General features: G+C 39.6%; 2 protein-coding genes and 1 long non-coding RNA gene across 5 annotated transcripts in view; 1 reads left to right on the top strand and 2 right to left on the bottom strand.

The window, feature by feature from the left end:
- Positions 1-6,074, bottom strand: part of LOC148420767 (ras and Rab interactor 2-like) — a 30,837-nt gene extending 24,763 nt beyond the window's left edge. For all 3 annotated transcript variants that reach the window (XM_088419768.1, XM_088419769.1, XM_088419770.1), the window contains exon 1: positions 5,787-6,074. The gene's annotated coding sequence lies outside the window, so the exon portion shown is untranslated. The remainder of the gene's footprint in view (positions 1-5,786) is intronic.
- LOC148420768 (uncharacterized) lies at positions 1,206-4,232 on the top strand. Its single transcript, XR_015866180.1, has 3 exons — positions 1,206-1,400; positions 3,201-3,263; positions 3,838-4,232. It is a non-coding gene; the product is annotated as an uncharacterized LOC148420768 (long non-coding RNA).
- A 2,539-nt stretch (positions 6,075-8,613) lies between the features above and the next one.
- The window catches only part of LOC148420766 (sodium/potassium/calcium exchanger 3-like), a 30,385-nt gene continuing 23,050 nt past the window's right edge, over positions 8,614-15,948 (bottom strand). Inside the window, exons 10-17 of the mRNA XM_088419830.1 lie at positions 15,290-15,420; positions 12,432-12,592; positions 11,965-12,223; positions 11,707-11,873; positions 11,452-11,566; positions 10,856-10,968; positions 10,488-10,553; positions 8,614-8,923 (exon numbers count right to left, since the gene is read on the bottom strand). Of these exons, the coding sequence (XP_088275956.1) occupies positions 8,771-8,923; positions 10,488-10,553; positions 10,856-10,968; positions 11,452-11,566; positions 11,707-11,873; positions 11,965-12,223; positions 12,432-12,592; positions 15,290-15,420 (1,165 nt within the window). The 3' untranslated portion in view covers positions 8,614-8,770. The remainder of the gene's footprint in view (positions 8,924-10,487; positions 10,554-10,855; positions 10,969-11,451; positions 11,567-11,706; positions 11,874-11,964; positions 12,224-12,431; positions 12,593-15,289; positions 15,421-15,948) is intronic.

Below are 15,948 nucleotides of genomic sequence, written 5' to 3'. Positions count from 1 at the left end.
CAGTCCACACATTTAAATGTGGTGAAGAGGGAAGAGGTTTCCACTTATGACAGTTCTGAAGTCAGTCTGAATTTGCCTTTGACTCCCTGTAATTATTCTCCTCATTTTTCCTTCTCTTTAGTGTCTCCACCCTCCCCGCCACTATGATGAATTCACTCGTTATTCAATGTTTTTATGCACACATTCAAGGGTACTTTTCTACACTTTTGCTATAAATAAAAAAGTGATTTTCCATTTCCTGAGCGGACCACTTCCTGTACAGCTGTTTTTTGTTATTTTTTTACCCAAGTCTCTTTACCTGAATGTGATCAGGGTACAGTTTATGGCAAGGCCTTTCCTTCTATTCCTTGAAATACTTTCCGCATAAGGGAAGATCCATGAACATCTACACTTAGATAGTTGTTCAGTCATGCTTGAGAGTCTTTCCTGCTTATTTTGGGGAACACAAAAAACACTTTCTTCAATGGTTTCAAACCAAGAACCTTTGGCTACGAGGCAGACATGCAAGCAATGAACTCTTTGACTGCTCAAACACATTAAAAGGTCAAGAAATTGAAGCTATTGACTAATGCTCAACCATGACGCAAAATGCCATTTCAGGTTATTAAACATAATTCGCATTATAAAGATGACTTAGTTAATACCAAGATGTATAGAGCTGCTTTCTGGGCAAAAACGAACTTGCTCTAATAAGCTGAATATTAAGCATTCTGTTTTGAATGACAATTTTATCCATCCATCCATTATCTGTAGCCACTTATCCTCACGAGGGTAGCGAACTTACTGGTGCCTATCCCAGCTGACTTCAGCCAGTAGGTGGGGGACACCTTGAACCACTTGCCAGCCAATTGCAGGGCACGGCGAGAACCTACGCAGGCTCAGGGAGAACATGCAAACTCCACACAGGAAGGCCAGAGCAAACTGGATTTGAACTTAGGTCTCTGAACCGTGACGTGCTAACCACTGCTCCACCGAGCCACCTGATCATTTTATGTTAAACCAAATAATTTCATCAAAATGTGGAAATTTTTTGCATGATGAGAAAAAAACACTGAATTCAAAAGGGTGTTGGAAAACCTTTGACTGATACTTTGATTTTGGTGTTTTAAAGACACTGTGTATAACCCCTTCTTTTAGCATGTGACTTCTTTATCTGTGTGTTTTGCTATTTGTGCCCCCTCCCCCATTTTGCCATCCCTTCTCTTCTTTCATATCTCACCCCACCTCCTTCTCTCTAGCCAGGTTGAAATCATTAGGTCACTCCTTCCAATACTGGCAGAGACATCTCTGTGAACCAGATATGCACGTGACTCACACAGGAAGCGCCCACTCCCACCATTCCAGGCTGAAGGGAAGCAACGAATGTCTTAGTTCACCAACGTGAAACAGCAACATGAAACGTCAGTAAAAAATAAAGAAAAAGTTAACATGTCTGCACTGAGACAAACAGCAAAAGTGGCCAGAACCCTCAACAATGTTGCAACATGTTATCACAACAAATTTTGCAAGGAAACAAAACAATAATTTTGTTTCGTTACCTGGACACAGCTTCTCAAGTGTTAAGATGGACTCATTTTAATTTTGTTGTACTCAACCTTCGGCTTGTAACTACAATAAAAAATAAAAAAAACAATAACTAAGGACTAGGGTAGCATTCATCCCCACAGAGGAATGTGCTATAGGAAAGTTGTGTGTCTTAGTTTCTGGAATCCAATATAAACAAGTAGAAATATTTCAGATGCCAGACACAAGACAACCACACATTTAAGTAATTTCCTAATAGGATGCATTTTCCATGTGTGTGCATGTGTGTGTGTGTGTGTCGGTATTATAGTTGGCAAACGTGACATCAGGTTGATCTTTTTTAACCCCAGGGTGTCCGGATATCTTTCTCGAACCTGGCCTTAGTATCACCCAATTTGGGCTAAATTTGATACTCCAAAGGTTGTCTCGTTTCAAAGAATGTTCATTTTGTGAGAAGAAAATAAAAACATTAACAACTATGTATTCAATACTGCAGATTTCACACACGAGAATATGCAGATAAAATGTTGTGCGTTGCATGAAATAAATTGCTTCCCTGCAGCAAAATAAAATATTTTATGCAACGTTTAGTTCTTGGATCGAAGCCTTTTGTCAACTACAAGTCCCACAATGAATAGCAAGAAGTTTGCATTATGGTAGTCAGGCTAAGCCACTCAGAGATGTCATTGAAAGGGTTGCAAATTTCATACGTTGTACGGTGGTTTTGGGGTCCTAACGCAAACATTTCTACTGCACCCTGTTTGCGACTTGCCGTTGAAAGGATTTACAGAAAAATCTGGGAAAATACACGATAAAACATCAGGTTTTCAATATGTCCATAATTGGCAATATTTCTCATTTTTATTGGCAGTAAATGAGACCAACATGGGCTAAATTTGACATTTTGCAGGGTGTACCTCTCCACCTCCCATTTGCAAGCATTTTGAAGGGATGGCAGGACGACATATTAAAAGTTGACATGTTTTGACAATTGTGTGTGGTAATTTAGCCTTCTAGTGTTTTTTTTGTATGGTTTTCCTATGATATCACAGAAGAAAAACATCTAAAAGAACAAGTTGGGTCAAAATTTACCCCAGGGGTTAAACTGTACATTTGTTTTACCTGAATACATAGCATGACTTTTTACCTGAATACATAGCATGACTTTTGGCTTGTTCCATTTTATTTTAAATGGAAATGAATTGCTTCATGACATTAATTAGCCACCTAACTCTTTGGCTATTGGAAAAGGATAACATATTTCGTAGCTATCGAGAGTAACACTCCCATCAAATGGTCACACCTAATGACTACAGTGCTCACTAAGTTTAAAATTAAGAGAAGCGCTGGCCATGAGTAATCACTCAATTCATTAAAGAAAATAACACGTAGTCACTGGCAGACAACAAATGTTTTACATGACAAGAATTCTTGTTGCTGGCACGGAAAGAGTTAAGTGGGTTGAACATTGTCACTCATAACAATAACCCTTTCTGCGCTGAAGTATCAATATTGCACAAAGCAACTTTCACAGTGACCCTTCATCACTAACCATTTTCAAGCTACAACCTTTTGAAATAGTTATACAAACAAAAGTATTTCACTGAAAAAAAAACAAACAAACAAAGAAAGACTTGCACCTAAAGGATTGGGTTTTTTGTGTTGACTTTCAACAGATTCTGGGACGTCCCGAAAATATGGAGACAGCGCAATACCTGACAACATCATTAAGGGAAAAGGCAAGCATTGTAGTTTTTCCTGGCTTAATCTGTCACATTCAGTTGTCATCAACAACGGTGCACAGTCGCCACCAAAAGTCTGTCTTAGGGAGTATGTGGGGTATACACTGAGCTGCTTGCTAGCCAATCGCAGGCAAAACTGAGACAAACAAACACTCACACCTGGAGACAATTTAGAGTGCTCAATCAAACTAGCGTGCATGTTTTTGTTACATGGGAAGAGAAAACCCAGGTACGGGCACAACATGCAAAATCCAAACAGGAACACTGTGAGGCAGATGTCCCAACTAGTTATCCACCAAGTCAAAATAATGGTTAAAAAGTATTGAAATTATTTCACTTGGCATCATTGTAGGGGGGAAAAAATGGTATTTGCAAAGAGGTGTGTAGACTTATTTCCACAGCAGAGTGTATTTTAACAGTGGAGTCATAATAAGTGCCTGAACACAAAAAGTGAAACAAGACACCATTTCCCTTTTACCCAAATGTTATTGTGTTTTGCTATTAACACTCACCAAGCAGGATTAACAGTGTGCTATCATTATTTCTAATCTCAAATTTGCTTTCATTGCAGTTGGGAACAGATTCACTTTTGAACGAAGCTCAAGACAAAAATCATTTCAGTTCCGACACAAATGTGTGATTCAATCATGGCCGTGTGCGCACACCAACATGGCAGAAAGAAAAGGTCAGAGAGGCCTTTAAAGCAACATAGTTTGGCAAAGCACATCTGCGGGAATGGCAAATTAATCCTTGCTCAAGCACCACTTTGGGAGACCACAGAGCAGAAACTGGGTCAGTGGTTATGCCTTACTTCAGCTGAACGGCCTGGCCCATGTTGTATTGGTTAGACAGGAAACGGTTTTCCTTTTTTGGGAATGCAGAGGAATTTGACTGTTTTCTTCTTTCAAGAACAAGGAGGATAACATGTTTGCATTCTCATGATCCTCTCCAGTCAATGTTCATGGTTTGGTCTAAAGAAAAAGCTGGCCGTGTTTTTGTGTGTGTGATATATATATATATATATATATATATATATATATATATATATATATATATATATATATATATATATATACATACATACAGTGATGCCTCACTACTTGGCGCCTCACCTATCAGTGCATCGCGGACTTTATTTTTGGTTTAAAAAAAAGAAAACTATATAGCAGAGAGATGCACTGTGAAGGTTTCTTGCATGTCAGACAGGCAACTTAACTATATATGCACTTGCTACGAGGACACTCCTTGGATATTGAACTACTACTGCATTACATATATTTACTTAAATCTCAAATCATTAAACCTTAAAAAGTAACTGTACTGTTGTCCCATCCATTTGGCTGTAGTCTCACAGAGTGCCGTGGTTCTATTTCGCCCCTCCAGACCGCCAGAGGCGGTGCTAAAAGCACGGAATAAGTCTTCTTGCGCTTTGGTTTTATTAGCAGAACCTGGAAGTTTATTAGCATTAAGCTTGTAGCTGACCAAACATGATAACAATCAGATATGACAAGTGAAATTCAAATGTATGACTAAAGAAAGGTACCAGATTTACAAAGCTTCCTTTTGTGGCCAGGGCTGTCTTGCTATTTCCTGCGTCTGACATCGCGGCTGTGAGTTTCATGAGGAAGCTCTTGGGCACTCCAACATGACACATGAAAGGCTCCTAATCTTAATCTTAATAATTTAAGATTTAAGATTTAAGATTTAAGTATGTGTAATGCAGTAATCTTTGGCTTACAGATGTGTTCACAAAAATAAATCCTTAACTTGACAGGTAACGAGTGGTGACACGTGACAAGTTGGGTCGAACCATTCTAGTATGGAGGGAGAATCTGACTTTTTACAATAAATAAATTGAACAACCTGTTGAACATAACAAATTGATTGATTAACTTATATTTTCCTGAAAAAAGTAATTAAATCTTTATTTTTAAAGAATTTTTATATGTTTGTTTGTTTGGTTGGTTGGAGTACCCCCTGAAGTTCCATCAAGTACCCCTTGGGTACCAGTACACCCATTAGACAACCACTGATCTAGGGGACATGTAAACATGTTATTGTGGGCCAAACCTCTAATACATGCGTAGCCCATTCCAAAGAAGTTTAAATGAGAAATCAGCTGACTGCGCTGATTCACAAAAGCAAGGGGCATTTACAGAATGTTCAGGGCAAGTTGAGACAAGTCTTAAATACGTTGATAAAAAGTTCATGGAGTGGATTGGAACGAAGGGGAGCAGTTATAACACGTCAGGGCCACATGCATTAGCTACAGTACTCATCAGATCCGTAAGCCCTTTTTAGCAAATGATCAAATGCACTAATTTAAACTGATCATTTTTAAGTTACGTCATATTTTAACACGCACGTGTTTGAAATATGATGCCAAAATCCAGTAAGAGAGATATCCCTGATCAGAAAAAAACAAACATTTGAGCTTTATTTTATACAGTAAAAAAGGACTGGACAATAAAAGTCACGGTCGCCATCGCTCCATATTGTATTTTAAAAAACGTTACTCACCTTTTCAAAGGGTCCTCAAACGTTCATTTCTCCACAATTGTCTGCCAGTGCAGATTGTTTTCGTGTCTCCTTTTTTCATGAAGCAGGTAACGGACGTCTAAGAACTTCACCAGAACTGTTTGCACACGCGCTCGCGCATACTCTTGCATACTTTCCTGCCGACGTCGTCATTTTTTTTTCAGTTGACAATGGAAGTAGTAGCGGCTACATACGTTGTCAGTGTGGCGTAATTACTAACGAATGTGATGTTCACGCATTGCACAAAGAAAATGTGATGCTTTCTCTCGCATCACCACTCACTTATATCCTCCAATTCATTTTTTCCCCAATCCACGTTTTGTGCTATGCATTACTATTGTACTATATTTTGTCATATTCTACCCTCTAGTGGTTAAAAAACGGTACACAGTAAATACATAGCGTATTAGTCCCTAAATCAATTTTAATTTTGATCCAAAAGACGAATATGAGACAACAGGTCGCCATTCGGCTTTCCTGTGGAAGATGCCTCCTACCACACGTCATTTTGAAACGCACAAACTTGGCAATTATGTGCAATATAAAAAAAAAATAAAAATCCACCTTGGCATTGCTCTTGCTTCAATCGAAACAAATGTAACACAAAACACAGTAATTAATATTTATAACATTTTGATCGTTGTCATTTTTTTCATTGATAGGTCAGTGAGAAAATACATGTGCATTTTTTTTAAGATGTGAAATAAAAATAAAGTGAGTCCACTTTATTATCTTGAGTGTGTATTTTCCTTTGGACATATTTTGAAAGGATTGCAAATGTTTTGCAAATTGTATGTTTTCTTCACAAAGAAATGAAGGAAAGCAAAACCACCTTTTAAGTGGCTCAAGTGTGTCTATTCATAAGTCTGTTTATTGCAAGATGACTTTTGTAAAGCGTCTTACCGGCTATGACCCAAATTGACAACATATTTGAATACACAAGCAATGAGCATTGAAGATATGGCAATATTAATTACCTAGAAATGAACTTGCATCTAAACATTTGACATTCTTCCAACATTTTCTTGTTAGCATGTCCCTTTGAAATGTACAGAACAGTAACAGTGCTGAAAATACATCAAATTGAGTCACAATTTTGTTTGTTTTGAAAAAGAAAGGCATGCGAACTGAGCAGCATGTATGTATATTGGTTAATTGTGTTTTCTTCTAAACATTTCTGCTGTACAAGAGAAATAAAAAAAAAAGGAGTGTTAATGCTACGGCTGGTTCATAACTTGGCAAGAAAATGTCCTTTTTTTCTCAAGGTTAAGAATGCCACATCTTGCACTTGTGATTTAAAGTTATGCTGACAGTGTCAATAATGTACACAAAAACATGTTGTCATGCAAAATAGCCAGAACCATTTTTCTATTGTTATCATAAATTATAAGGAATGCCATAATACAAGACTTTGATAAGTAACACTGAATTAAAGAGACAATATAATGTGAAAGATAAAACATCAGTGTCGTCAGTTATATATATTCTGGATCAGCGCTGTACCAAATGATGCCAGACAAGATTTGCTTCCACTTATCCTTTCAAAATAAATGCTTCAACATGATTGCGTTTTCCATTCTGAGTACAATGATACTTCTGTGGCAATATATTTCCAAGTTCAACAAAACATTTACAGTAAAAAGTTCTATTCTTAAATATAAACCAGGTTATTTTCCGCAAATGCATTTTAGGTACAGTGCAACATAACCAGCACTGCCGATAGCACTCTGACCCAAAGCTGAAACTGGTGGTGGACATAAATAAATTAATGAAGCAATAAATTATGATTAGCTCTCACCAGTGAGAATAAGCAATACAGTTGACTTCTCTTTATGCACACACACAAGTTCAAAGCCCAAAACCAACAGGCACATTTTTTTGTTTTTTACAGGAACAATCCTTACACAACGTTGGCTTCTCCACAGAAAGCATTTTTCAGTCCAGTGCCTGCCAGTGACAGAATCACTAACAGCCAGTAAATAAAGTGTCAGTGCAAGATGCCACTTGCAGGGGGAATCCCCTTTTATAAGTGGATTTCATAAAATATGGTACAACGAAAAATCCAAAGATTTGCATAGAGCAATGTTTTCCAATCACTAGTTCCCCGAGATATAGTCAAATGTGACAAGGAAATTAACCAATGATTCTAATAAAAACAACCACTATTATATAACTATATAACCACTAATTTTTGGAAAAGTACACATGGCTCTTAGACTAGTGTGTTCAGCATAATTATGTAGTAAATACTCTTCACCAAGAGGTGGCAGCATAGTACTTTGAGAGAAGACCTTAAGGGGAGTTAAACAGTGTTTCATTACTGTTGAATAACTTTCATTGAATGACTTTATATTGTGAACATAGTCTACAGAGAAAAAAAAGGAACATTTTCGGCTGGTGGTGTGCCATGACATTTTTCCAAAGGGAAAAGAAAAACATGCCTTGGCTCAAAAAATTTGAAAAACACGGATGTAGATCATTTTGAAAAAATTGCAAACAATCTTAAACATCAACAGTCCCCGTGCAAAGCGGGAGATGACAGCATGCTATGTTGTAAAAAAAAAAAAAAAAAAAAGCACGTGTGCTCCAGTTGAAAACGATTTCTACAATTGGATTACCAATCTGAGCATAAGAGATTTCCAGTTCCAGTCAGTTTTAATATAGATAAAAAGAAATATGTTTTTTTGCTAAAACATCACGTTTTACTTCCAGGTCAGCTTCTTTACCAGTGCTAGGCTAACTCAGTGAAGCTACAGTTTCCACGTCATGTTAAGATTTGACGCATTAAAAAGTGATTTGCAACAAACCCTGATTGTGAGACTTATACGCAACGCGCCACTCACCTCTATGGTGCGCATTGCACCAAAGATAAATCATTGGTAGCACAATTGTTTGCGCCAAGAGCAAAAGGAGTACTCTGATTCCCTTTGCCAGAGGAAAAAAAAAAAAGCAGAGGACGAGCAAAGTCAGTGGATGTCGCGACACATTGGGAGGTTGACAAAGATGAAGACGTTGAATTCGATGAGGATGGAGAAACAGAGGAAGATGGCGTACATGATGAGGCAGACCAAACCCAATTTCCAGTCCAAAGTCCATTTGTTTAAATGGACACCCAAGACCTGCAGGGAAGAAAGAACCAAATGGAATTAAAGAATCAACTGCTTTGAAGAGCCAACCTGAAAGAAATATATTTATGAAATTAGCAACGTCTCAGTTTCATGCCACTACTAACTGCAAAACCCATATATAGTAACTATCTATCCAGGCATGAATATTACGACGCACCTTATAGAAACACCTGATGACTGGTGATGGTGTGCGTGTATGTGTTTGTGTGTATGTGTGCATGTGTGTACAATAGCAACATACATTTTATATATTTACAGTGGGCCCCAGCGTTACGAGATTAATCCGTTCCGTGGTTAGGGTCGTAAAGGGAATTCGCCTAATGGCAGGCAATCCAATCCAACATTAAATAGCTAATGCTACCTCAGGTAAAAACATCAAAATTGTACATACATATTAAAAATTGGTACCAAAACAGTATAGTAAGTGCTAGATATAAATAATATACATCTATACAATCAGAACACACCATAAATAAAAAATATAAAAGGATTTATTTACCTTTGTGTGCCGCTTGTTATGCCCATATTCCCAAATAAGGGTTATCGCCAGCATGGTTTCCATATAAATCATCTTCTTACTTCTCTCTTTAAAATCATTAGCAATCTTGGGACCCATGGCTAACCAATTAAACTTTGAATGAAGCAGTAAAATGCACTATAAATACGCCGTGATGAGGTTATGATATTATTTAATTGTATGCATGTGTATTACATATAAGTAGCACTTACTGTACTTTTGATACCAGATATGTACTGTATACTGTATGTGTATTGTATAATATGTATATACAATTTTTATGTTTTTCCTGGGGTTTTCCACACATTAGCTAATTAACATTGGTTTGGATTGCCCGCAATACAGCGAATGCGCGTTACGATCCCAACCGCGGAACGGATTAATCTCGTTTTTTTTTGTTTTTTTTTTTTTGTAGTGAGGAAGGACAGTGTGGCTTCAATTGAGAGGCGTCACTATCGATGACGCACACATTGTTCTGTCTCTCCACTAGCGTCCGTAAGTTGTACCTTCTTTGTAAGAATGTTTTGCTTGTTGATCCAACAACTTATGACTGTGGATAATATGCTAGCTAATGTTAGTTCTAATCTTCAGCATGTTATATAGTACTGCCTTGTATACATTTAGCTCGTTCGCATTTTTGTTTGTGCCAGGTATTACCCTTGGGTATATGTTAGCATATGCAAAGGTTTTGCATTGATAAACACTCATTCATCCATTCATTATCTTCAACGCTTGTCCTTTTGAGGTTTGCAGGGCCGCTGTAGCCTATTCAAGACAGTAGGAAATGTATACCATGAACTGGTTGCCAGCCAATCGCAGGGCACAAACAGATGAACAACCAGTCACAATTCGGACAGTTTGGAATACAGTATTCGATACCGTTAAACCTTCACGTTTTTGGCAAGAACAAATGAGCTGGCAATCATTAAGAAATTGAATGAGAAAGCGTGTCGAAACGTTTGGCCTGTACTGAACGTCCACACGTGTGAAGACAATGACAATAAAGCTAACGTTGCCTGACTGATGTGCCACACTCACAGTGAAGAAGACCGAGGCCAGTAAGAGTCCAACTGAGAAAATGAGTCCCCTGCTGTTAATATGCACCTGAAAAAAACAACAGAGAGCAATTCAAAGCAAACTGCAGTAATGTTTCTGAAATAATCACAATATGTATTCAATTTAAATAATCGTCAGGTTATTCCAAATAATCCTCAAAGCTTTAAAATCCTTTCAGTCATTTTAACCTCATCATAAAGAGCAAGGGCAATGCCCACTGCAGAAGTGAAAGTATATTTTTGTAACGCACTTCACTGTAAACAATTGTTCATATCCTTGACAAACTTAGCTCTGTTTCTATTCTAGTCAAAGACCAGCATAGTTCCTCTGGGATGCTAACAAGCACTCACTATGGAGCCGTAGTCTATGCAGAGTGTTTGCAGTGCCCACGGCAGGCCCAGACCCACCAGGATGTCAAACACATTACTGCCGATAGAATTGGAGATGGCCATATCCCCCAGACCTGTGGCAAGGAGAACAACACTGTCAAGGTCTGTGAGCCAGTCCGCTTTATACTTTATTCATGCCATTTCTTTCGTTATATGCAGTCAACATACGGTACATACAGTACATACATGCTGTGAAGAAATATTTGTATTATCATCATTTATAAACTGTATCTTATCTATTCTCGGGTTGATGACAATTTGATGCAAAAAAGACAGAAATCTGGAAGAAGACAACCACATTTTCACACCGCTGTATTAGTGTGTTGACACTTTGTAGCAGCTCAACCAACAAACTTAAGTAAAATTCTCAGTACGCAGAGGAAAGTTGTTTTTGTAAGTCTTATAGTAACCACTCAGCAGTAATGTAATAGCTTATTTTAACTGTTGTCCTTACACCTCATGCACTGCCAGTTTACATTCCCATCAGGAACTGGAATACATGGTGAAAGTTATGTATTTATATCTTTTTTTTTTGTAGTGTTTTTGAACAGACATACCCTGCCTGGCAACTATAACACTGGCCATGCAGTCCGGGACGCTGGTGCCTGCTGCTAAAAAGGTGATTCCCATAATAACATCTGGGATGCCGAGCGTGAAGCCAATCACAGTCACCTGAAAACGTTAGTGACAGCCACTGAAAGATGTTCTTCAGTTAAAATGCTAAAATACAATGTTATATATACAAAGACGGGATGGGAAAGCTATCCTTTCACAATTGAAAATACTGGTGTTGGGAGTGACAGTGGACTGACCATCCAGACCATGATGTAGGAAAGTCCAGCGATCCAGATGGTAGCAGTGAAGAAAGTGACCATGAACCATTTCTCCCAACGCCGCTTGCCACAGTTGGGCACGGTGAAGAATAGGAGCAAAGACAACGGCCACATGGTTAACCACTTGAGCTTATTACACACACCCGCTGGCAGAAGACAGGAAAAGAGCAGATGGCATCAGTAGTAGCAAACTAATAAAACTAAATGAACAATTAGCATTTGATTCCAAATCAATACCTGGGGCTTTAAAAGGCACCAATGGGCCTTCGTTGACATCTTCTCCCTCTCTTTCCTCATCATTCTCATTATTCTCATTATCCTCATTATCATTCTCCATCTCGGACTCCAGCCATTCAATCGTGTACCTCCCATTCAGGCCTAGCTCGGCAGCACCTTTCTCTAAGCTTCGTCTTCCCCTGGCCCTGGCTGCTGAATCGGATGCGCCTTTGGTGACGCGGTGGACTCGGGTCTCGGTGGTGTTGATCACCCTTTGTCTCTGGCAGTGATTAGAAAACATGTTGTTGTTTTTTTTAATCACATGACATGATGTGAGATTACTAATATGTATCTAGAGTTCAGTACAAAACCTGGCTACTCAGACAGAGAGATAGGAAAAATGTTAGCTGTATTATTGAATAATCTAAAACCCGCATTTAACTGTAATCCAAAATGTGTTGTAATAAATATTTAAATCAATAAATAACCTCATTGATAAGCATCCGGGAGGCCATGGTTAGGCGGGTTCTTGGAGAGAAATGATTTGTTATCATGATCCTCATGCCGGCTTCAGAGAAAGTCAGCTGGTGTGGGTATGCAGAGAGAAGCTCATCTACCATCAGTACAGATGGTTTGTATTGGAAGTTAGCTGGAAAGAGATGAAACAAAACCATGTTATCTGAGTGCACTAAACCCTCTGCAAAATCCTCGAGTCAATGGGAGTTCGCTCAACCACTCGACATGTGTTTTGTGGACTTCCAAAAGCCGTTTGAATGTGTTCCCCTGGAACTTCTGTGTTGTGCTTCGGGAGTACAGGGTACCAACCCCCGTGATATGGGCAGTTGGTTCCTTGTACCACCGGTGTCAAGAGTTTGCTCTGCATTGAATTCTTTCAGTGAATTCGTTGTCAGTGAAGGTTGGACTATGCCAAGGCTGCCCTTTGTAACCCGTTCTGTTAATTACCTTCATGAGCAGAATATCTAGGCACAGCTGGAGCATTAAGAGCGTCCGGTTTGGGGCCTCACCATTGCATGTCTGCTTTTTGTGGATGATATGGTGCTGTTGGCTTCTTCAGGTCGTGATCTCTAACACTCACTGGAGTGGTTCGCAGCTGAGTGGCTGGGATAAAAATTAGCATCTCCATATTTGAGACCATGGTCCTCAGTTGGAGTGCCCGCTTCGGTTCGGGTTTGAGGTCCTGCCCCAAGAGGAGAAGTTCAAGTATCCGGGGATCTTGTTCAAGACTGGGGGTAGGATCGATCGATAGGCAGATCGGTGCAGCGTGTGCTGTGATGCAGATTCTGTATCGGCCTGTCATGGTAAAGAAGGAGCTGAGCCAAAAGGCTCAGTGCTCTGTTTGCAGATGTTCCTAGCCTTACCTCTGGCCACGAGCTGTGGGTCGTGACCCAAAGAACGAGATCCTGGATGCAAGCGGACAAGATGAGTTTTTCCTCTGTAAGATGTCCGGTTCTTGTTTAGAGAGGAAAAAGGAAGGACTTGGGAGTAGAGGAACATCGTGAGGAACCAGTTGAGGTCACTCAGGCATCGGGTCAGGGAGATCCTGGACACCTCCAGGGTGAGATGTTCCAGGCATGTCTCACTGGGAGGATGTCCTGATGGATGACCCAGGACTGGGTCTCTCAGCTGCCTTGGGAACACCTGGGTATTCCCATGGAGGAGCTGGATAAAGTGGCAGGGGAGGAGGAATTCTGGGCTTCCCAAATGAAGCTGCTGCCTCGCAAACCCATCCATCCATCCATTTTCTATAGCCGCTTATCCCCACAGGGGTCGCAGGCTTGCTGGCGCCTATCTCAGCTGGCTTTGGGCAGTAGGCGGGGGACACCCTGAACTGGTTGCCACCCAATCGCAGGGCACACAGAGACGAACGACCAATCACGCACCCAATCACACCTAAGGACAATTTAGTATGTCCAATTCACCTGCCATGCATGTTTTTGGGGAGTGGGAGGAAGCCGGAGTGCCCGGAGAGAACATGCAAACTCCACACAGGAAGGCCGGTGCCAGGTGGATTTGAACCTTTGAACTGTGAGGCGGACGTGCTATTCACTGCGCCGAGCCGCCGCCTCGCAAACCGACTAGCGATAAAGTTGTAGATAGATCAATGGAAAATGTGTGTGTGTATATATATATATATATATATATATATATATATATATATATATATATATAATATATATATATATATATATATATATATATATATATATATATATACAGTGGTACCTCGGTACTCGACCATAATCCGTTCTGAGGTGGTGGTCGAGCACCGATTTGTTCGAACACCGAAACCATTTTTCCCATAAGAAATAATGGAAAGTATGTGTGCACAAGTAAATGTGCACAAGCAGTACATGATAAAGATAAAGATAAATAAAGCATTATAAACCATTTTGTATAATTTACTTACGTTTTGGAGAGTGGTTGATGGCATACAGGAATGGATGTGGAGAGGACGGGAGGGAGTTACTCCTTCCATGATGACGCTAGCTAACTGCGACGCGAGGTACACCGCGTTCATATTTTGCCATAATTTCCTTCTTCGGTTCAATAGTGGTCCTCATTGTTTTCCTCTTTGCCTTCCCCTTATCGCTGTCTTTCTTTGGACCCATTATTAAGGGCTAGAGCAACACGAAAAAGTTTAAATCCGGGAAGAAATACTCGAACAAACGTCTTACTCCGCTGGCGGTCTGAGTTGAACTGGCGCTTACCCGCTGGCCGAGAAGGGCCGAGGAGCGCGTTCGGGTCGGCTCGGCTCGGCTCGGCTCGGCTCGGCTCGGCTAGTCGAGAACCGAAAATCTGTTCGAGGTCCGATGCATTACCTACTTGAATTTTTTGGTCGAGCACCGATTTGGTCGAGTATAGAGGCGGTCGAGTACCGAGGTACCACTGTATATATATATATATATATATATATATATATATATATATATATATATATATATATATATATATATATGCATGTATATAAAAAATTAAGCCATTAACCCATCTATGCATCTACCCATTTATCCAACTATCCATCAAAGCATTTTCTGTACGGCTATGCTTCATGTAGCATATCCAAGCTGGTTGCGGGCAAGAGGCTGGGACTACTTGCTGCCAAACAAAATAACATTATTTATGTGGTAGCAGTTTGCAGTTTTGTTGCTATTAAGGGCGGGTTACCTTCTTGTATTTCAACTCAATTAAGTACCAGTATTCTACATTCTTATGGCACACCATTAATAGAATCAGCGTACACAGTCAGAATTATGACACAGCATAGGTTGCTTAAACCCACGAAGACCAGTTTGGGAGGGTGAGGGCTGAAAGAGATAGGTGTTACCTTTCTTGAGCAGGACAGCGGTAGCATCGCAAGTAACATCTTCCAAATCAGTGCTTCCTGTTAACCCATTGACCAGATTTACTGAGCTCTTCTTACGACGGTTGATATAACTCTGCACCCTGTTGTTAAACCTGACAGTGACAGATGGATGAATACAGTTGCAGAGTACAGAACGTGCTAGAAAGGGCTCTTTGCGCTTAACTTCACGTCATGTGCATAGCAGACAAAATGGTTTAGCCTCTTCTGATACATATGCAGAATATTACTGTCATGTAATTATAGTTTCAAGTAAACAACCAAGTACGTGTTTGAAAATAGTTGTGCACATCATCCTAAAACATTAATGGAAAGGTAAGATAGAAATATGGAAAGAAAATATTTAAGTCCACTAATTCGTATTACAAAGATATGCTGCATCCAATGATGACAATTGATTTTGATTGGTGATTTGCAAATGTAATTAACGGCAGCAGCCCTACATTACATTAATTTCAGTGCTTCGTCATAGCAAGGTTTTGCTTAGCTTATATATATCTTCATTTTCGTATCTGTAATAAGCGGTGCACACTAAAGCCCGTTTCGAATACATTGCTTAGTGCTTTGAAGACGGACTTAAATCAATGTATCGAGTCCTGAAAAAAACCTTGTGATGTACAGCA

The sequence above is a fragment of the Hippichthys cyanospilos genome, chromosome 7 (assembly GCF_059441005.1).
Source record: "Hippichthys cyanospilos isolate Australia breed blue-spotted pipefish chromosome 7, RoL_Hcya_1.0, whole genome shotgun sequence".
Lineage (NCBI taxonomy): Eukaryota > Metazoa > Chordata > Actinopteri > Syngnathiformes > Syngnathidae > Hippichthys > Hippichthys cyanospilos.
Note: the sequence above shows the minus strand (reverse complement) of the source record. Positions and strands in the feature narration are given on the sequence as shown.